We start from the raw sequence: 23,105 nt of genomic DNA, 5'->3' as shown, positions 1-23,105 counted from the left end.
CATAATGAAGGGGGCCCATGAAACTGGGGGGCAAATGAAGGGGAGGGGGGGAACGGCATGACACTGGGGAAGATGAAGGGGGTGGGGAGAGAACAACATGAAACTGGGGACAGAGATGGAGGGGGCCCAATGAAACTGGGGGGCAAATGAAGGGGAGGGGGGGAATGGCATGACAATGGGGCAGATGGGGGGGGTGGAACAGCATGACACTGGGGCAGAGACGGGGGACATGAAACTGTGGGCAGATGAAGGGGGAGAACGGCATGAAACTGGGGACAGAGATGGAGGGGGGAGGGCATGAAACTGGGGGCAGAGGAAGGGTCTATATGAAACTGGGGGAGAGATGGAGGGGGAACATGAAATGGGGGGCAGAGGAAGGGTGTATATGAAACTGGGGGAGAGATGGAAGGGGGGCATATAATTTACGGGTGACTGTAGGAGGATTATACTGTGTGGGAGCGCATGATAAATTAATGAGAATGGGCGGAGTCAACATAAAAGTGGGTGGAGTTAAATTTGCCGCGGCGCTCTCTCTCTTTCTACTTTTTAAAAATTGGGAGGTATGGCGTTGGTGACACCACACTCCTGCATGACGTCACTCGCTTCATCTGCGACACATAGTGTCTCGACTCCCCCGCCTCCTTTACAAGGGGGCCCACTGAGGCTCTGTCACCCAAGGGCCCATAAAAACCTGGAGCCGGCCCTGGGTGGGCCCCACAGGGTCAGTGGACCTGAGGCAGCTGCCCCCTCTGCACCACTCCCCGCTAGCTGCACCTCTGCCTTTTTTCTCCACCATGTTCAGATCTTGCAAAGAATTGTTGAATAGATAAATGTCCTATTATTTCTATTTTGCCAATACTTTCTAGGAATAAATCTCCATCATGAGGTATATTTACTCCAAAACGACTTATAAAAAAACACTACATTTTTTCCAGCAAGAAGCAAGGCTATACAGGAACAAAGTGAAATGATTCTCATTATAATAACTGAGTCCATGTTACGGTGACTAGGTATTATGTCATAGGGTAATGGGGGCGTTGCTGCTGTCAGCCGGGTGCTGCTCCCTTGTAGGCGTACCCTGTGCTGTTGTGGTGGAGGCAGCAGTAGTCTCCTCCTCTGTGTGTGGATAGTGTAAGGTGTCTCCAGTACATCGTCCTTCTCCTCCTCCGTCCCCTCATCTCCGCCTCATTGCAAGATGGCGGCCCCTGCAGCAGGTTCAGGCCCGGGCGGCTCCTCAGGTGTTACTCCCGGGGGTCTAGGCAGCTCGGCCGGTGTTATGGCCCCCAGTACCAGCAGTAGCAGCGTGAACCCCTTTTTGAGCGACTCGGAGGAAGAAGCAGAAGAAGAAGAGGAGGAGGAGGATGAAGACGAAGATGTGTCTCCATTGGACGCCCGCCCTGTCCCTTCACTCGCTGCCCGGTATCTACCGGACGAGAGCGAACCCGCCCTGCTGCAGCCCTCCGGGCCCCGGCTTACTGTCCCCTCAGGGGAGCCCGGGCGGGTACCACTGGACGCGGTGGCTGCACAGTTGCTGCGGGACCAGCTGCTGCTCACCGCTTTGGAGCTGCACACCGAGCTGCTGGAGACCGGCAGGGAGCTTCCCCGGCTGCGGGACTACTTCTCCAATCCTGGCAATTTCGAGAGACCGACGGCGGGAGCTCCGCCAACAACGGGCATCAGTAATCCCGGCACCGGCGGACAGCTGAGTGAGTGACCCGGTGACAGGGGGCGGGGCGTGTGTGCTGTGCTGCTGTCATCCTGCTGTTGCTGCAGAGCTCTATTCTAGACTGCAGCGCCTGTGCCCTGTACTGTGTGATATTATGTGTGGGGTGTGTAGCTGCCTCTGGCCTCAATCGTATTATGGGATCATGTGGTGACAGAACTGTAGGAGCCATTTTGGTGTTCGGTTCTGTCATTACATAGTCATTATTCTATGTGGTTGTGTTTGCTGTGTAATATGGCTGATGCCACTATTATTGGCTGTGGTGTAAACACTTCATATATAATGGTGTAGCCCTAGAAGCAGCCATGTATGCATCATAACTTGTTCTTAGGACTGATGCTGGTGCAGGGCCTGTGTGTTTCAGGCAGCCATAGATTTATATGTGGGAGCCCCTCTGCAGTCAGGCTGATCTTCTGACCATGTCCTCCATACCCAAAAGAAAGAAGGTGCTTTGGAGTCTAGAATCTCAGACCCAGATTGAAGACTAAAAAGGATGACATGGCTGAGCTCTTAGACCAATGTGAAGTCTGTGACTAGTCCGAGTCTGTCTCAGTGCAATCTGTTTTTCAGGTCCCTAAATTACTATTGGCCATCGACTGGATAGTGAAAAATAGAAATTGGCCTTGGTTTCACCAGGAGACTGGTTTCCACCTCTCTGTAGACTGTAAGGGCTTCCTGTATTCTGATATTGGCAGCAGAAAAATGTATTCTCTACTGAAATTAGGTTAGAAAATCTGATTAATAATGCCGTCTGAGTGGGGGGGAAAGAACTGCAGCCATACTGCTTTTCCTCTTCTTTGTAGAGCAGTGTCTCCCAACCAGGTTTTCTAGAACACAACAAGACTTTCACCTTTCCCATAGGGAAACCATAGTGATTTCAGTGTGGACAAACTACTCGGCCTTACTAAGACTGGTTGAGGCAGGAATGCCGTAGGGGTTTCCATTTCGTAGTGATGCTGGGAATCTCTTTTGTATTCAGTGAAATGCCAATATACTATTGAGCTGAATCATGAGATACATTGTCACAAGCTGGCTGTACAATTCGGAAAAATGTCAGCTGACTGCAACAGAAGAATCTTCATGCTGGATTTCAAGATATCACTGTGTGACTCGTGCAGGATGAGTTGTCTGCTAGCAGTATTTGCCCCTCTCCTCTTGAGCTCAGTTTCTCAGAGCTTGCATGTTTATGGGGGAGTCTGCAGGTAGTACGGATCTGACAGCTATGGCTGGGTTCATACTAGCACTCTGTCTCTGGTGGTTTCTGTCCCCCATTCCACTATTATAGTCTATGGGATCTGCAAGTTTCAGCGGATAATCAATTTTAAGCAGATTTATTTTCTGTTCTTAAGGTCCCCAAGCGGATCCAAAGAATGGAAAGCCAAATGCTAGGACCTATTCTATATTTGCACATGTGACCGTGTAATTCACTGTCGTGTATGGGCCCATAGAAATGAATGGGTCAGTGTGCTATCTGGGAAAAACCCTGATAACACACTGATCTTGGCCACAGTTGTCTGCAAGAGGCCTTAGACTTTCTTTTCTTTTTTTTTTTTTTATTCAAAAATTTATTTGGGTTTTGAACATTTTTAAAGAACATTACAGACAGTAGATATTGCAATAGGCCAATAAGATGGCGTAAGAAAAAACAAAAAGAGATACATATGGTATAATTCAAACAGCAATCTGAGCCGATGTCAATGTATTATCACAACACAGCTGAAATGCACCAGTAGTCATACAAAAATGTCGAACTTGATACATAGCATATAACGTTTCACTGAAAAGAGTAAAACATAACTTTTATTGTTCATTTAAAATATCACCCAAGTGCTCTTTGTAAAAGGATAAAAAACAAGCCACAGGGTGTTGGATAATGTGGGCATAAATTGATAATAAATTTGCCCTCAGATATACCCAACCCCTTGGTATCAATTTCCCATAAAGACCTGTTGATAGCTCAGGTTCAAAATATCGATACTTATATATGCTAGATACACATGGGTTAGGTGTAGCTATTTAATGCAATGGGTAACTATGGTTAAATATAGAAAAATAACTCCAGCTCACCCAACAGCTTGTGAATAATTTCCAAATACCTCTAGCCGAGATGCACGGACACCGATGGACTCCCTCGGTCAGTGTAGACTTAGATAGTAAGAACAAAATTCCAGCATTCACGGACAAGAAGATAATATAAAATCTCTTTCTTTATTTCTTCATATAAAACAATTCATTTCATAGTCCTAGAGGTGCTGTATCGGCAGATCCAGCATATCGTTACTGATAATAGCTACGCGTTTCAGGACATAGTCCCTTCCTCATGGCATGACATGGCATGGTAACTAAGGTTGCCGTATATAACCAACAGCCCCGCAACTTCCGTCACAAGTATGCATAGATGATATCCCCACTGCAAATGCCACACACAACTCCCATCTCCTATGTATTGGAGGTATATAAATATGTATCAGCAGATATTAAAGCTAATAGGATCGATTCTTTGTATCATTTGGTAAGTAGCTAGATGAAACAAGGAGCAATGGCCATACATCACTGCAAATTTATCAGTACAACCTTCCCATTAATTTCCTCCTGATGAACTAAGAAGGGACGTTAGTGAAACGCGTTGAGGAGAGAGCCCTGGTCTGTTATGGACCTATAGGGATGTATGTCCATTGCGCCTTGTTTCATATAGCTACTTAGCAAATTCTGAGCAACAAACTGACACTTGAGATCCAAGCAAGAGAGAAGGTAAGAAGTGAAGAGAAAATAGTGGGGGCGGGGGGCGTAAGGCCTTAGACTTTCTGGTTGTTAAAGGCACATTGGCTAACAGCCTCAGTCTTCTAGTGGGGTTATTAAACAGTCTCTTGTAAGGGTGGGTTCACACCTGTGCCCGGTCTCCACTTCAGGTTTCAGTCTGCCTGGGAAACTGGACAGGAGACGAAGACTGGCGGTCAGTTTTCAAACCCGTTCATTTGAATGGGTCTGCAAAGTGTCCACCCGTGAGTGTCTTCTGGTCTCTACAGTGAAACTTTTTTTTTTTTTTTTTTTTTTTTAATGGTACACAAGGTCAGACATGCAGGACTTTGTGTCCGGCTATATTAAAAAAAAAAAAAAAAGAGAACGGTCTCACCACGGAGACCAGAAGACTGGTTTCTGACTGCGGGGTTTCCGTCTCCTGACGGCAGAAGACGGAAACTCACAAAGCAGAGAATGGGTGCAGGTGTGAACCTGCCCTAACCAGTGTGCTCTCAAATGACTGGTGTTTAGATAAAGCCAGGACTGTTGAAGATAGAACAGAGACAAAGTAGCTTATTCTCCTTTTACTGTTTATATGTTTGTCGTTTATGTATAAAGTTAAGTAACTCCACATTCACACGGTCAAGTTTAATTTGTGCAACCAGGTCCATCTGTTGGCTGGATTTGCTGTCTTAAAAGGAGTGCCGGGAGAAGGGCTCATAGTAGTTGTAGTGATACCGTAGTAGTGGTAATGGTATAGTTATCTATGATGCTTGGTGTCCATGCCTCCCATTGACATACTGATTATAGTACAAGACAGAATGTCTCAGGGACGCATGCACTCCTAGCATCATGGATAACTATATTACTAGGAGTCCCTCTCCCTGCATATTGTTCAGACTGGTAAATCTGACGAATACCCAGACCCAGTTTTTCTGGGGAAATTCGGTGGTGTGTATGGGTGGGGGTTACGCATTTCTGCAATTAAAATGTAAATAAATAAAAAAGCACTATGTAATACTGGGTTTAAATGGCCTTTTTTTTTTCTTTTGCTAAAGAACTGTATTCTGGTTTTAATTGATAAATGTCTGACCAATTGATTGGTGTGGAGTCAATCTTTTAACTTAAAGGGGTTGACCCATCTCAAGGATCCTATCTATACTGCTAGCTTATGTGGATGTAAGACTTTTCCTAAATACATTGCTTCAGCAAAATTGCTTTGTTTGGCTATTATCTGAGATTATTCACTTCATTGTTTACACTGTGTTTCCATAACCACGGACCTGGGGATGATCTTATCTCTCCGCCCCGAAACAACTGACCTAGCGAAACAAGTGACCTAGCTGAGTGCTCGGAGCAGCTTGTATTTCTGAGCTGTTTATCTCCGGCTCTTCCAGTTATCAGTCGGCTAATTGAAATTTTGCTGATAAGGGCTGAGACAGGGAATCTGTTACCTCTGTATGTAACACAGACCTAAAACTGAGTTTATTGCAAGCTGACTCTTGGTCCTGTAGCATGTAAATTTGGGATTCTCATCACCTATCAAATCCAGCTCTGCTACATCAGCTTCATATTGTGCATCTAAGGGCTCGTTCACAGCTGCGCCCGTACTCCGTTCTACAGGTTTCCGTTTCCTGTGCAAAACAGGGGCAGGAGATGGAACCCTGCCGGAATGTTTCAAGCCCATTCATTTGAATGGGCTTGAAAAGTCTCCGGCCGTGTACGCCGGTGAGCGTTTTATGAAACAGTCTTTTTTTTATTTTTTAAACCGGACACAATATCAGACATGCAGTACTCTGTGTCCGGTTTAAAAAAAACCTGTTTCGCCGTGAAGAGCATAAAACGCTCACTGGCGCTCATGGCCGGACTCAGCATGACTGGTTTCCGTCTTCTGCATGGAGAAGACGGAAACCTGAAAACGGAGATCGAACGCTGGTGTGAACCCAGCGTAACAGTGATACTGTGCTAATTTATTTACATCCATCCCTCATTACTGACTGCAAACATGTACTGCTATGAAGAAAGATAGCAGAGCTGGCTTTGTCTGGGAGACAGCAAGTCAAACCCCGCCCACCAATTCACCGAGAAAACCAGGAAATGAACAGAGCATACAGCTTGCAAGTTGGTGAACAGGCGAGTTGGGAATACCCCTTTAAAGAAAAAGAAAGTGACAGTATTTATTAAAGATGCTTGTTCTGTTTTTTTTTTCTCCTTAACAAAAGGTGGATCGTGGTTTAAGTTGTTATGCTGGGCACATTTTCTTTTGGTACAAACGAAACCTGTTAACAGTTAAAGAAGTTGTCCAGTCTCAAATAGTTTTTTCATACTGATGATTTATCCACAGGATAGGTCATCAAACCCCTGACAGATTGTTTCAGCAGCATTGGGCTGCCAGTAGTTACAGTAGTGGACAGGAGTGTGTCCAGCTACTCCTATTCATGTCATTACTTCAATGAGATTGTTGGAGACCTTTAATCTTAGGGTGCATGCACACTGAGTAACGCCGGGCGTGTATGAGAGCCGTACACGCCGGCGTTACAGCAGACTGCCGAACACTTCCCATTCACTTCAATGGGAGCGCTCGTAACAGCGGCGTTTACGAGCGCTCCCATTGAAGTGAATGGGAAGTGTTCGGCAGCCCTGCTGTAACGCCGGCGTGTACGGCTCTCATACACGCCCGGCGTTACGTAGTGTGCATGCACCCTTAGGGTGCATTCACACTAAGTATACGCTGAGCTGATTCTGAACGTAAAACACGTTCAGAATCAGCATGTACAAAGCTGATCCCATTCATTTCTATGGGAGCCGGCATACAAGCGCTCCCCATTGAAATGAATGGGCTGCTTTTTTCCCTATTGGTTTCAATGTGATACGCGCGTATTACATTGAAACCAATAGGGAAAACAGCAGCCCATTCATTTCAATGGGGGAGCGCTCGTATGCCGGCTCCCTTTGAAATGAATGGGATCTGCTTTATACGCACTGATTCTGAACGTGTTTTAACGTTCAGAATCAGGCAGCGTATGCTTAGTGTGAATGCACCCTAAGACTGGAAAGTTTGATGATGCTAATACTTATCTAGCATTAGACACTTTGAGAAATCTGGCCAGTTGTAAGGATCTCTAATGTGAATTTGAATTAAAGCTAAACATTCGGAGTTTTAATTTTCTGTCAGAGTTTGCTTCATTGATAAATTTTGTAATATACTTTAGTAGCAAATTTTGTCTCCTTTCTGTGAAAACTTGCATTTCTTCATTCTTCCTCTTACTTCTGTATTGAGAGCTGTTCTTGCCACTCACTGATTGTTATTGTCTATGGAGTATGGGGCTGTGTAAGATGCAGCGAAAATGAGGGGAGAGGAGGGTCACCACACAGTTATATCTCAGATATCATATAACACACAAACTTAAACTTACTTTTGGTGTCATATAAAAGTGGAGATTCTCTTCTTTTATATGACACTAAGATTGCAGTGCTATTTATATTATTTCTAGAGATATCACTGGCTGAATACACAGTCACTATTAGGATATTTATATTGTGTATGTTACCGCAGCTGCATATAAATATCCTAATCCAAACTATATTTTCTGCTGATGACATCTTTGGACATAATGTAGATAGCACTGCAACATTAGTGTCATATGAAAGAAGAGAACTTGTGCTTTTATATGGTGTCTGAGATATAACTGTTTGAAGTGACCTTCCCCTCCCCTTATTGTTTCTACCTCTTACATAGCCCCATATTCCATACATAGTAACGTTCAGTGATAGAAAGGAACAGCTCTCAATACAGAAACAAGGAAAAGAGTGAAAAAAAAAAAAAGCAGTATTTCACAGAAATTATCTAAAATTTGTTAATAAAGTATATTACAAAATGTATTAATGGAATAAATACAGCCAGTAAAACAAAAGTTTAATTACGCTTCAAGGATGGGTTCACACTTGCGTTGGAGTCTCTCCGTCGCAAGATCTGTTTAAAATTGGCAGAGAGTAAAGTACTGCAAGGAGGATTTTCCCTTTGCCAGTTTTAGTATAAGGGGGCGTTCACACGGAGTAACGCCGGGCGTGTATCACAGTTGTACATGCCGGCGTTATGGCAGACTGCCGAACACTTCCCATTCACTTCAATGGGAGCGCTCGTAAACGCCGCTGTTACGAGCGCTCCCATTGAAGTGAATGGGAAGTGTTCGGCAGTCTGCCGTAACGCCGGCGTGTACAGCTGTGATACACACCCGGCATTACTCCGTGTGAATGCCCCCTAACAGTGGTGGAAACTTGGTGGACCCTATTATAGTCTGTGAGTTTCAACGTGTAACCGCCTTTTAAGCACACAGGATATTTGTCTTTCGGATCACCATGCGGACCCGAATGATGGAAACTGGAACGCTAGAGAGATCCTAGTGTGAGTTTTTAGACAGTATGGATTGAAATGCATGGTCCATTCATTTCAGTGGTAGCTGCCCAAGATAGCTGTGTTTTTCCTCCTTGAGATGAATGGAGTGTGGATATAATTTTTGCTTTATAACAGTGTGTCAACCTTTAAAACAACAAATGTAACTATAGAATTACTGTTTTTTTATTTTCTTTCATGAAACTGATTTTAAAAAGAACTAAAAATTTAGCAACAAAGAGGGCATATAGTGTCCAGCATTTATTTGTTCTATAGTTCGGTGCCTCTCCCAGTGTCCCAATGCAGGATATCCTGAGATATTTACAGACCTGAATGAATTGAAGACTTTGTACATGCTCTTCATTAAATTGTTGTAACTCTTTCCTGATCCAGAATCTATTGTTGCTTGAAATTCTTATGTGATGCTTTAATTTCCTTCACTATAGACTAGAGAAAATCCAGAGGTATTTTTGTATTACAAGTGCTATTTCACAGTGCTATTTCACTATAAATGCAAAAATGTTTTCCATGTGGTTAGAGTTCACCTCTATGGCCAAGTGTATTCAGGCCGAGAAATGCGTTTCAAGTGTTGGCCGTATTTTCCGACACAACAATGGGTCTTATGAGCTGAATATACATCACTATGATGCTGTATGCTCACCATGCAGTGAGCTTTAGAACTACCATGGCTGCACTGTCAAGCATTTACAGCATCAGTGAGACAGTAAAACCGCAGTAGTCCTGAAGCTCAGAGTAATTTATACTGCTATGATTCTGTACGTTCAGTTCATAAGAGCAGTGGTCAGGCCGGGAAATACAATTGCCATATGAACTGCATTTGTAGGTCCAAATACAGTCATTGTAAAAGATGCTAATAGGATTGTTCAGTTTTAGGGCTAGTTCACATGGGGCAAGAGGGGGCGGATTTTGACGCCGAATCTGCCTCAAAATTCATCCCCTCACAATAGAGGTCTATGTAGACCGCAAGCATTTTTTTTCCACTTGCGGTTTGTTCCCGCTAGCGGAAAAAAGAAGCGAGCTGCCCTTTCTTCAGGCAGATTCTGCGGCTGATTCAGCCGCAGCGTTCACCTCGCGACAGCATCCTCCGGACTAGGCCCATTCATTTGGGCCTAATCCAGAGCAGAAAGCTGTGACGCAATGTGTTCACGCGGAACCCCGTGTGAACTAGCCCTTAGAGGAACACAAAGCTTTTTCATCAGGAAGACGACATGGGTATAAGTGAAACAGAAACACAGGAACATATTTCTAACAGCAGTATATCTCCTGAAACGGCATGTTGAAAAGCATTATTCCTGAACTTTTTACCTAAACAGACATGGACTCGAATGTATTTAGTTCACATCTATTCTATTAGTATCCACCTCTTAAAAGGGTTGTCTGGAGAGTATTACATCACAAACCTGGTCTGGTTCATCATGGAGGGGACCCCGCCATAGCGTATATGAGCTACTGAACCGTAGTCTGAATACATTGATTCAGTCAGTTTTAGAGCACGCATACGAGCAGGGATCAGGTATGGAAGGCTGCAAAATAAGAGAGTTGGCTGGCTCTCCAAAATCCCAGGGGACAGGGTTGAGAATTCTCTCGCAAGCATCCATCTCTCATTGTGGAAAATTAATGTGCCCTATAGACACCCACATGGGAAAATCAGATAAAGAGAGAATTGTCAATCCCCAGAGTGAAAATTGGGTTACATAGGATGGGAAACATCGGAAAGGGGAGAGGTGTTTAGTGGAAAAGGCTCGAAAGTCAACACGTAGGGTGGGGGAAAATAGTAAGGTGTGTATGCACGTCACATGGGATACAGGAGATCCAGGGGGCGGAAGTAAGGGGACTTGAGAAAAATCCAGATTCCACACCCACCCAAAATTTTGTGTCACCATGATTATGCCAGTTAACCTCCCGGCAAGATGAGTAGAAACATAAGTATAAACTTTTGAGAGCCCCAAACACCCACCACCTGCCAATTTCAGACGGAACAATAAAGAGTGTGCTGTCTTATTGGGTTTGTTAGCTCATACAATTTAGTGAGTAAGGAGGAAAGTCTGGAGAAAAACTCTTTAGGAATTAACATTGGAAGAGTCTGGAGAAAATAGAGTCCGGGGAAGGAAGTTAATTAAAAAAATAGAGCACCTACTGAACCAGGTAAATGTCACATGAGACCGGCGCTCAGGGTTTGCCTTGATGAATTGAAGCAAAGTCGGAAAATTGGTGTGATAAAGTGCAGAGGGGTGACTAGTCAGATTGAGCCCAAGGTTCTTTAAAGTGATTTTCAGGGTAATTTTTTTTTTTTTTTTTTTTTTTCAAAACAATCTGTTAGTGCTGTTAATGGTTAATAAGTGCACCCAAATACCTTTAGCAGTGTTTTGAGTGATTTTTTTTTTTTTTGTTTCTCTGGGAGGTCCTGGCATTTTCTACATTTATTTACCTAGTGTAGCTTCCTGCTGTCCTACCTAAAGCATCATGTTACTTGCAGGGTGAACTTGTAGGCTGACTTGCACTATCTCCCTTTCCCCACCCCCGTCTCTCTAGCTATACTACATGAAGGAAATATGTGCAAGCATAAGGGGAAACCAAGGAGAAAAGTATAAACATAAAAAAAACAACTTGAGCTTAGGGAGAATGAGGTAGTGAAGAAGTAGCACCACAATGTAGTATAGCAACAGGAAGAAAAACCTAAGGATTCGCCAAGTAGGGGGAGAAATGGGCAAGAAAACTCAATCCAGTTACACAATTGGAGCTGGAGACAGTAAAGGAGACCTGGAATTTGAGACCTGTGGACTCAATGTCCCCAGACCTTATCAAAGATGGGGTGGGCATCATAAATTGTGGAATTGATCTTCTCAGCAAGCATAATGATGTCTCAAAACCTCGGCCACCAAGAGGAAAGATTTCCTCCGATTGGAGGCAATGTGTTTTCGGTCAGCTAATAAATATAACATATAATATATTGGAGCGACTTAAATTGGGCACATTTCAAATTAATAAGGGATTTAAGATTAATGAGAAATAAGGGGGACTGAAAGGGGAATGACTCTCCAAAAAGCTGTTGCACAATACGATGGATAGCCAGCCATGAGCGTCGGGCATTACAGCAGGAATACCACACATGATGTAGTACCCAAGATCTTACATCCCCTAAAACAAACGGGGAGACAGTGGGGAAGAATCTATGGAGGTGATGGGGGACTAAATAAGTCCTATGAAGTACTCCATGAGGGTGACCTGCCATCTGCCTTTGCTAATCGATGAACAACAGTCAACCCATTGGGTATGGGTAGTACCCAGGTCTCGCTCCCAGGCCATCATAAAGCCAAGCTTGACGTCAGGGGTGGAGAGTTAAGCAAACCATATATAAAGAAGGAAACCTCTATCATCTGCTGTTAACAAACCTAGGATTGAGTGGTGTGAGGGAACGTAATACCTTGATCAGTCAGGAGAGACTTTTTTTAGTCGTGTGTTGGGCGAGTGATAGGGGACAACCTAAAATGCAATATCCGTCAGAACCAAGTCATGATCTGACCAGGCACAGGGGACATGCCGGACATATGTTAGGTCAGGGAGCAGTGATAAATTGTATCAATCCTGATGTAATGGCGATAAACTGGGGAGAAATATGTGTAACTCCTCTGTCATTGAAATCACAACAAGTGTCCACAACGTTCAGGGTCCGCAGGGCAAAATGTACGACTCCTTTCGCCTTAGAAGAAAGCTTATATGCTGGCAGGGATGAGCGGTCAAGGACGGCATTTGCAGTAAAATTAAAGTCCCCACACCATATCAGTGTAGAGAAATCTACGCTCAAACCACTTTAAATGCTGAAATGTTTTTCTTACTATAAGTTATGCAGGCAAGGTTAAATTAATTTTTTTTTCTTTATATTAAATTTAGCTCTAAAACTAGGGTAAGACTCTTGGGCTCTAAGCATTTTGATAGAGTTCAGTTAGATCAAAATTATTTGAAGTTATCCTGCAGACTTAAGATTTTTTTTTTTTCTTTTCAATCTTCCTTTTTTTGTCATTTAGAAAAGTGATCACACTGTATACTTGAAATTGTTTCTAGTTAAGTATTTCCAACCTAGATTTCTCATTGTGTCAAGCTATAGAGAAAGCTTGGTGCATTATTAAAGGGATTCCATCATTAGAATACCCTTTTTTAAACTAAATACACATAGGAATAGCCTTAAGAAATGCTATTCTTCTCTTACCTTTATTATTCTGATCCTTGCCACCGTTCCTGAGAAATATCTTTTCTTTCTTATGCAAATGAGTTTTCTCGCAGCACTGGGGGCATTCCCCAGCTTTCAAACTGCACTGGAGGCATCCCCAGTGCTGCTTGAAAAGTCTCCAGCGATGGCCTCTGTCTTCTCCGCCTCCACCTTCTTCTCTCGTGCTCCTCTTCGTTCCAAAGTGCCAACTGCACGTGTCCGTCAGCCATTTTCTTGTAGCCTCTCCCTTTCGGCTACAGGAAAATGGCTGAAAGATGTGAAGTCGGCGCATTGGAACAAAGAGAAAAGAAGCACGAGAGAAGAAGGGGAGAAGAAGACTACACTGGGGACGCCATGTTCTTCCTGTCGCTTGGCAGCTGGCTTGAGGCTCTATAGCTCCGCCCCCTCTCTAGTGCACATTCTCCATCGCGCCGCACGTGACGTGAACCTATCGGAGGTCAGCCGAAAGAGCCAGGCTGACGTCATCTCAGGTCCTGCAGCGGAGCCGGAGCAGACTTTCGCCGGTAACATTCGGGATTTCGGGAGCTGGAGTGGTATACGAAGTAGCCTATCTTTCCTTCCCAGTGGCCATCTAGGTATGTGTGAAATCTCACGCCAATCCGTTCAACCGTTTGGACGTCATTGAGGAACATCCAAACACACAAACTGTCACATTTATAATAGTAGTATAGTATAAAGCAAGTTGGAAGAAAGGAACCTCAGGACTCGTCCTCATGAAACAGTGTCTGAACTGCATGCTGCAGCTGTAGGGTAGAGCAAGTGGAACTCCTTAGGGAGGCGATACTTCTCCTTCATCTGCTGTTAGTCTAGTTCAGCTAGGAGTGTTGCAGGCACAAAGTCCTTCATGCTTCTGTAAACAGAAGGGCTTTATTCTGTATCAAGCTGTATCAGTGGTGAATGTGATAATACACTTTACCTTGGCAAACAATACATTGATTGAATTACTCCATTTAAAGGTGACTGTTACCTTATGTGTAACAGTGATGTAATAGGTATAGGCATCTTAAACCTACCCTACGTAGGTTTAAGATGCCTATACCTATTACATCACTATTAGATTAATTTATTGTCCTTAGCAAAACAAAAATGTGATGTGTACAGAGCCTTAGGGCTAGTTCACACAGCGGCAATGAGGCGGATTTTGACCGGATTTCGCCTCAAAATCCGCCTCCATACAATGGTGGTCTATGGAGACCGCTAGCGGTAAAAGAAGCAACATGACCTTTCATCAGGTGGATTCTGCCTGAGAAAAGCAATAGGGAAGCGGGAAAATGGGGACCATTAGGGAATGGGAAGCGGAAAATGCGACCAAAAAACGCAACGTGTTGTTTTTTTTTTTGTTTTTTTTACCAAAAACTACTCCAGAAAACGCTCCAAAAAAAACATGTCAAGGTCCAAAAAATTTAGGAAGCATTTTTTTTCCGGACCAAATTAAGCCATATGTAATTTACGTGTGACATAGCTCTTACAAAGAAACTTCTTGTTCTATTTCCTTATTGTAAGGCTGAGATTATACGCGCGTATTACATTGAAAGCAATAGAGAAAAAAGCCTCCCATTGATTTCAATGGGTAGCGCGTGTATGCCGCCACCCATTCAAATCAATGGGAGCTGCTTCTTACGCACTCATTCTGAACTAATTTTACGTTCAGAATGAGCGGAGCATAACATCGTGTGAATTCTCCCTTAAAGGGGCTCTATCAGCAAAATCATGCTGATAGAGCCCCGCATATGTGTGAATAGCCTTTAAAAAGGCTATTCAGGCACCGTAAAAGTTATATTAAACTACCCCCCAGTTTTAAAATAATACCCTAAAAAAGAATGTGATCTACTTACGCATCGTGCACGCTGGGCAGGCATTCAGGGTGTGTCTTCATCTTCATCCACGCCTCTTCTTCCTCCGATGTCCTCCGGTCCCGTCCTCCTCCTGCGCTCGCGAACTGACACTGATGAAAAAAAAAAAATGGCCTGGGCACCTGCGCAGTAGCCGTAGTAGAGGCCGCATGCTACTGCGCATGCGCCCAGGCCATTTTTTTTATATCAGTGTCAGTTCGCGAGCGCCGGAGGAGGGGACGGGACCCGGTACAGTAGCTCTTCACAGTCAGAAGGGAGTTTCTGACACTCTGGGACCGCTAGCTCTTCACCCGGGGCACAGATCATGAAAGTTGGCTTTCCAGTAGTATATAGAACTGCCTGTGCCCCAAACAATGAAAGATCCTCTTTAAGATCTACATTGGCGTCTCCGTCGCAGATTCCGCCTAAAGTCAGCAGAGAGAAAAGTCCTATGACAGAAACCTGGTGGACTCCATCATTGTCTAAGGGGTCTGCAGTTAACCGTTTTTTTTTTATGCAGAAAGGCTCTCCATCTTGGGTGCCCATGTGGACCTAAATGACGGAGAGCTGAATGCTAGTCTGAACCTAGTGTAACTTGTCCTATATCCAATGCCATCTCTCCTCTTTGAGAAGTCAAGAGGGCAGTTCTGACAGTCAGAACAAGGATGTTTCTTTTTTCAGCCAGCTATAAAATCCTTGCTGTAAAAAGAAGCAAGCTGAATCCTATTAAAATCAGGCATTTTTGCAGCTGTTTATTGGAGCAGAAAAGAAGTAGTGAGAACTTAGCCCACATTACGTTTTTTCCCGCAGTATTTTTTATTGCAGTCTTACATAGTTTTCCTCTGTAGACTTTCTGCACCTACTATATCTATATGGAAAATGCCAGCAGTATAATTGAAATGCTGTGATTTATAGCTTTTCTTCTGCAATGTGTGGATGGGATTAGCCAGAATCTTTCACATTTGCAAGTACTGTAAAACGTACTGTTATTTGCTGCAGTGTTTGTTTACACTATGTTATCGCAACATGGGGCCGGGCCTAAATGGATTTGTGTATGTGATCATATTAACCATTAAGTACTATCATGGTGTCTATCATAATGATATGTGTATGATAGTGGTGTATGATACACCATGATAGTACTTAAGGGTTAATTATCGGGTCTGTATGCTGTCAATTATTATGGATCTACAGTGATATCAAACAGACCAAAATTAGAGTCATGTGCATAGGTTTCAAATATACAGTGTTTGTGTTGCATTTTTTATTTCCCCATTTCATTTAGCACTGGGTCATAAAATTTTTGAAAGAAAAAATAAATAAGGAATAACATTGCAGGTAACAGTGAGGGAGATTTATCATGTGGGAAAATGACCTCCTTCATTTTTTGTTAGTTATTATCTATATTTTAACCTCTTAGTGAGAAGAAACTTTGCAATTTTTTTCTGGCAAATTTGTCGCAAATTAAAAAAAATATATCAAATTATAGTACTTCTTTGACTATACCTCTGGTTTGGGACCCAATAACTACAGCCTAAAGACAGGGTGTAGTTGAATATGTGTGCTATATGACAGATGCAATGCATAACGGCTAGTAGTCATGAAATTTTTTTCATAGGGATGTAGTGTAGCAATCCCTACCAAAGATTCCATGAGTGTGAGGGAGCAACATATGGAGCTTTGTCTGTGCATAGCCTTGCTATTGTTTCTGCTATTGTTGACCTAGGCATTAAGTAGTACCACAGAGATGTTATCTTTCATAAATCCTTGACCTACTAATGATAGGATAAGGCTGGGTTCACGTTACCATTGTCCATTGTTGTGTTCCATCATAGAATGACAGCAACGGACAGTAAACTGTTGCAGGTAGAATTGACATTCTGCGATTTACAAAAACGCAATGGTTTTGTCCAAATGCCAGGATCCCTTCCACTTTGTATGTACTGTAAAACAACGTTTGTTATGCTATAAGGGGCGACAGTCTTACGCATAATTTAGTTTTTTTGTCTGTTCTCAGAGCAGGTGTAGAGGTGTGGTAGGTATTGTAATGCAGCAGATGCACAAAAAAAAAAAATAAATCACACCTTGCTGAACTGAGGTGATAAAATATACAGCGTAAGTATAGCACTAGAGTAAGCAAATGTGCTATAAGAAGTGTTGCATAATTCATGGAAACACATTTAAAGACTACAATTCTCCCATCAAAAACAATAAATTATTTTCACATTTGCCAGATTTATTGCAGAAAATCGGATTGAAAATCCATTCTATAAGAAATCTGTCTACTCCTTAGGGAACATTTATATGACTGAGTTTCAGCTGTGAAACTCGGTCTGTGTGCTGGCCAGATTTACTGGGCTGCATCGTATTTCGGGAGAGGAACTCCTTGCAGTATAGTAATTTATGATGTGAAGCGTCAGGGACACTCAGCCATGTGAATGCGCCATTAGGCCAGGTCCAGTCAGTGTGGAGGAGGACATTTACAGTAAACTACACGCAGATGAGTTTTTTTAAAACCTGCAGATTTTCAATTTAGCCGCATTTTCAATGTTTCATATTTGTTGTTTGTAATGCAAATGGTGAAATTCACAACAAAATCTATGTATAACCAAACCCATTACAGTTATTAAAGCTTAACTAAACTTTCGGACAACTTTTGATTTTCTGGCAGTATTTGTGTCATTAATACATTTTGTGATATATTTTAGATGTACTTGGCCTGTATGTGACACATACATTAGTAATCTGATGTGATCTGGGTATAAAACATAACTGTGCTTTTCAATATAGTTAGGGATACTGGATCCAGAGGTATACAGGTCAAACATATGCTGAAAGAACAATTTAGTGACATTTTTTGATATTCTAGTCAAGTGGTCCCAAACCTTTTTTTTGCACCAGGGACCGGCTTCAAGCAGACCATTTTTCCATGGCCTGACGGAGTGAAGCGGGGGGGCTTTGGTCATATGGGGGCTGGGTTATGGAGGGTGTTTGATTTTAGTGCATACTTTATAATTTAATTATGACATTTATAATGTGAATGTGACTCAACTCGCCATAGGTTCAGAATGAGTAGGAGCTCCAGATGGGACAACTGACATTATATCTAGCTGCCCACTAGCATCCAGAGCTGCTCCTCCTCCTCCAGCTTGCAGAACATACCTCTAGCAGGAGGGGAAATAGGGCTGGACACATAACATTTTTGTCCCGGATCCTGTTTGAGCAAATTCTGCAAGTAGAGTAGCAGCACTGTACATTGTGCCTCAGTATACAGCACTGCTACTTAGTAACGTTATACACCAAACAGCGCTATAGACCGGGGGGTGCAGGTGGGACATTGGTGTAGAGCGCTGTAGGCCAGGTCCCTGCCAGGAGCTATGCCAGGAGCCACGACACTGTGGCCAGATCGCCAACCCGTCCCACATAATGTGCTGTGTCGGGAGCTGTGTCTACTGAGGCCAGCCTACCGCCCCACGGACCGGAGGTTGGAGACCCCTGTTCTAATCTATGGCACATTTGCATATAGGTTTGGAATTTTGCCATCATATACATAGAGTATGCACTACAGGTTAACAAGAGTTTGTTACCAGAATCCATCATATCACACCCAGCCTTGTAGATAGTTAGGTTAGAGTCACCCAAATCAAATAGTGTTTTCCCCTTCTGAATCTCTGCATCTACTGAAGAGAGAGCACATTTTTTTTGTTTTTTTTTTCCAGTATGCAACTGACCTTTTGGAGGGTTGAGGACTTTGCAGTTGCTCCAAGCATGTAATTGCAGTGTCCTCGTTGCTAAAGAGAGCTTATTTGCATATATTTTTTTGCTGCTTCATATATGTGTGTTTTATATAACTTTATAGTGTAGATCATTTTTTTTTCTGCTGTGTAAAAAACTATTCCATGTTTTGTGTTGGGTACACAGAGAAGAAATTATGTAGCACAGGAAAGACATGACACTTGTTTGTTACCATAGAAACTGACAGCCTGAAACTAAGGTTGTTAATGTTCTTATATTGTGTGGGTGTCTTTATGGAAACTCCCGTTTCATTTATTTATTTTGTCGTTTTTTGTGACGTTTAGTCAGTCTTTATGTTAAACCTTATTGTGCACAGATTTTGAGATATATATGTTACTGGCAATGTATGAAATCTGGCATTCTATAGAATGCTTAGGCATTGTATACAATGCCTAAAACTAGCCGGCGATGTGTGAAACGATTCGTCATTTCACACATTGCCTAGGCATTCTATACAGTGCCAAATGAGAACGCAGCAAAGTATGAAATAGGTGACATTCCCGCTTCGGCAAGGCACTAGCAGCATCCCTGATTGCGCCCTTGTAGCATGAACCCGCCACCCACGCGCACGTGCGATATGACGGTCTCTGCCGTTGCTTCAGGCTTAGATTTAGTTAGTTTTGTTCGTGAATGTCCATGAAAAATGTGAGAGGAGGAGCACGCGTGATATGACGGTCTCTGCCGTTGCTTCAGGCTTAGACTTAGTTTTGTTCATGAATGTCCATGAAAATGTGGGAGGAGGAGCAAGCTGGAGTGTTGGAGAATGACATGAAACAACGATTTGATGAGGAACTGTCCAAAATTCGAGGGAATGCTGCCAAAAACAGGATTTGCTTTGGCGCTTAAGGCTTAGATCACACGCAATTCCGCGTGTGCATATTCTGTCGTGGCAGCCGGAACGGGGTGGGTGTGTGTGTTTGATGTGGATTCCGTGCACGGGGTTTTGGCGTTGCATAGGGGGATGGGGAGCCCGGAGGGGCGGTTGCGCCGCAAGGCAAGGAGGGGCTAAGGCACAGGCAGGCATGCGGTGGGGGGAGGGGCCAGGTGTGTGGGGGGAAGAGACCAGGTGTGCAGAGGGAAAAGGCCAGGTGGGAGTGGGGGCGGGGGCAAGCGGTAAATGAGGGGGCCCGATGGCGTAAGGAGTGCGGCGGATCATAAAAAACATGAATTTGTTACATATAAGTGGCTCAGCGCCACACCCAACCCGCATAATGAGTGTGGGTGTGTATATATGTATGTTATTGTTATTATTATTATTTATTATTATTATTATTAGCATTACTGTTTAGAGCCATATGAGCAACAATTGTCATGTATAAATGCACAAAAGTATTTTTTTTGTTGTTGCTGGAAACTGGTTGTTGCTACTTATAAATGATGGTGGATGATAGATCCGGGTTCAAGCAACAAGCCTCCTGAAAGTTAAAGGGGTTGTATCTAGTGTTGAGCACTAACACTAATTGTATCACTTGGAAAACAAATTTTCAACTAAGTATATATTTGCATAGCCCTTAAAAAGCCTATTCCAGACATACCTTTTATTTGTTAATCCTCCCAGCCATTTTTTAATTAGCCCACTTTTATTGATATGCTAATTAGTCATCATGGTGCACTCTGGAAGTTCACGGAGCACTGGTGCTAGGTGTAAACAGGGGGAGGAGAGAGCAGGGAAGGCTGATTTCCCCCCCCCCCCTTGTTTACACACAACATGCTTTTTATGATTTCTACAAATTTATTACAGACCAGCTCTATTTCCCCCTCTCCCCAATATTGTTATGGAAGATGTGAAGTGGAAATGTAGCCACATATGCACCAGGCAGTTGAGTAACTCTATCAATATATTAATGATAACGTGTTGAAAGAAGTAGAATTTGAAATTCATTCTTGTCTCATTAGCTTTCTATTCCATTTCAGATCGAGCGGGTAGCATTAGCACTCTCGATTCGCTGGACTTTGCGAGGTACTCTGATGATGGAAATCGGGAGACTGATGAGCGGGTAGCAGGTGAGTTTGCCACGTGTTAATATTGGATGTATGTACCGCTATTCTGTACATGTCATAGTTTGTGGCCCTAGTGGTGATATAACTATACTATAAAAAAAAAAAAAATCTGATGCCTAACTCAGCAGTTTGTAGTTTTCTTCCCTTTAAAAATTACTGGAAAGAGTGACTGGCCACTTTTAATGTTAACCTATAATCTCTAATATACTACACTTTTGCAGTGAAATAGTTTAAAAGGATTGTCCATGAAAGAATATTGCATATTGTTAAATCCAGACCACAATCACCAATAATTTGTATATTTCAGAAATAATGCTAGAATAGCACCACCTGCATGGATGACTACCTTGTCACATTAAAGGGAGTCTATCACTGCCCCAGCTACATTAAATCACTCCCATAGTGCAGTAGGTGCTGTTAGCAGAATGAAAACTATACCTTTCTTATGTTTGAGTCCCAGGGATTCATAAGCACAACACTTTTACTCTTTATTCAAATGAGGATCTTGGAGCACAAGGGGAGTTTTCCTTTATTACTGAGCACTGCTGCATCATCACTAAATGTGCCCATCCTGCATTCAGCTCAACCTCATTGGGCAGTAGGAGTATTCATAGTAATAGAAGTATACTACCTCCTGTGTATACTCCCAAGATCCTTATTTAAATAAAGAATACAAATGATTTTTCTGTGACTTCCTGGGGCTCTGAAACATAAGAAAGAGATATATTTTTATATTCTGCTAACAGCACTATGGAAGTGGTTTAAAGTTGCTGGGGGTAGTCATAGACTCATTTTAACTGAGCTGGGCACAGTAAAGTTGGCATTACATGGTACTGCAGTTTTTATTCACAGAAATAAGAAGCACATTCCTGCTATACCAGAAAAACAGAGGTTTTCAGTTTATTGGCCTTTCGCATACAGGTGAAATACACAGTAACATTTGCTGTGCTACGCTTTACTATATTCAAAAACTGCTTGCATTTTTTAACTTAATAAAAAATTGCAGTGTATCCTAATGTCTATTCATAGAAACAAGGGTTGGTGCTTTTCTCACATTATTCCTATATTATGGTCATACACACATCATCTAATGTACTTTTAAATGAGTATAAATATAAAGATGTTTATGGTTTGGATGTAGCACACGATGGTGAGATGCATGGGTCTGACACAATTGCCTGCATTTTCAGAATTTTAGGTGCATTTGAAGTGTATATTGTCACTTCTTAAGCCAAGCTTTCTTGAATCCAATCTATGTCCCACTATTGAGCTTGGCTAATACAGTACTAGATGTGCTCAATTTCAGAATTTAATTGGAGCCAGCATAGTAAATTCTCCCAATGTTAATGTATGCGCTGAGAACTACAGCCAGCTCCTTTCATTTGACACTAATGTAACCTTCCAACAGGACAGGAGTGTCTGTTCTGTGGTGTGACTGTTGCCATCACATGCTAGAATTCCCTTTAAAGTCCTAGCCTAAAGTGGAGTTTCCTGTCATTTTTGCCAATAAATACCAGTGTCAAAATGTGCATAGCCATGATACATTGAATGAAAGTTTCTGTAAAATGTGTGTCCTCGAACTTCACAAGGATTCTCCTAACTCTTGTTCTTTGTGCATGTTCTATGACTGTACTACTTACTGAATACACACTTAAAGCATTAGAAATGGCTATATGAAATATATAGGCAAAAGGAATCTGTGAACAAGAAACATGCAGCAGAGTGTTTGTTATTGTTGGCCTTCCTCCCACCCCTCCAGACATTACCTGGTTTGTCTGACCATTGCCATTGGTTTCTTGCAGTCTGACATAGTATTTTTTTGTTTGTTTACTCACCCATTTTTTGTTGTTTCATGCTGCAGTGTGTGTGTTTTTAGATGTATTTTTTTTTAATACTGTGGTTTTTTTGTTTTGTTCTTTTTTATTTATTTTTTTGTTTCTTTTCGTACAGATTTTTTTTCCCATTGCCTTCATTATTGGCTAAGTTATGCATTCCATTTCTCTATGGATCATGATCTAATTCAAACCAATCGACTGGTTTATATTTTAAGTATAATTTTTATAATAAAGTACGTGTAATTTTAATAGACAGTGGCACTGATTTATTAATGGGGTTTTCATGGCTGTGCTGGGATTTGCTCTACTACCAATGTGATATTGGTGATTTATCCTGGGAAGTTATTAGTATTAAAATCCTTGAGGCCACAGTATTTTTTTTGCAAGTGAATAAGAGTTCATTTATTCCCCATCCACACTTAAAGGAAAAAAAATGCTGTGGAAAATGTTTTATGTTTTTTAAAAAATGCCGCATGATACTTTTACCTGCAGAAATGTTTCATTTCCCCCAAATACTTACATGGAGGATGCGGCAAAA

At 42.5% G+C, this 23,105-nt stretch overlaps 1 protein-coding gene across 5 annotated transcripts in view; it reads left to right on the top strand.

Moving 5' to 3' along the window:
* The first annotated feature begins 1,090 nt into the window (after positions 1-1,090).
* RELCH (RAB11 binding and LisH domain, coiled-coil and HEAT repeat containing) overlaps positions 1,091-23,105 on the top strand; it is a 108,929-nt gene continuing 86,914 nt past the window's right edge. For all 5 annotated transcript variants that reach the window (XR_012715459.1, XM_075270902.1, XM_075270899.1 and 2 more), the window contains exons 1-2: positions 1,091-1,706; positions 20,646-20,735. Coding sequence is in view for 4 of the 5 variants with exons in the window: in XM_075270902.1 (XP_075127003.1) it covers positions 1,196-1,706; positions 20,646-20,735 (601 nt within the window). In the remaining variant the exon portion in view is untranslated. The remainder of the gene's footprint in view (positions 1,707-20,645; positions 20,736-23,105) is intronic.

The sequence above is a fragment of the Leptodactylus fuscus genome, chromosome 4, assembly GCF_031893055.1.
Source record: "Leptodactylus fuscus isolate aLepFus1 chromosome 4, aLepFus1.hap2, whole genome shotgun sequence".
Lineage (NCBI taxonomy): Eukaryota > Metazoa > Chordata > Amphibia > Anura > Leptodactylidae > Leptodactylus > Leptodactylus fuscus.
This window is presented reverse-complemented; position numbering and strand designations above follow the sequence as displayed.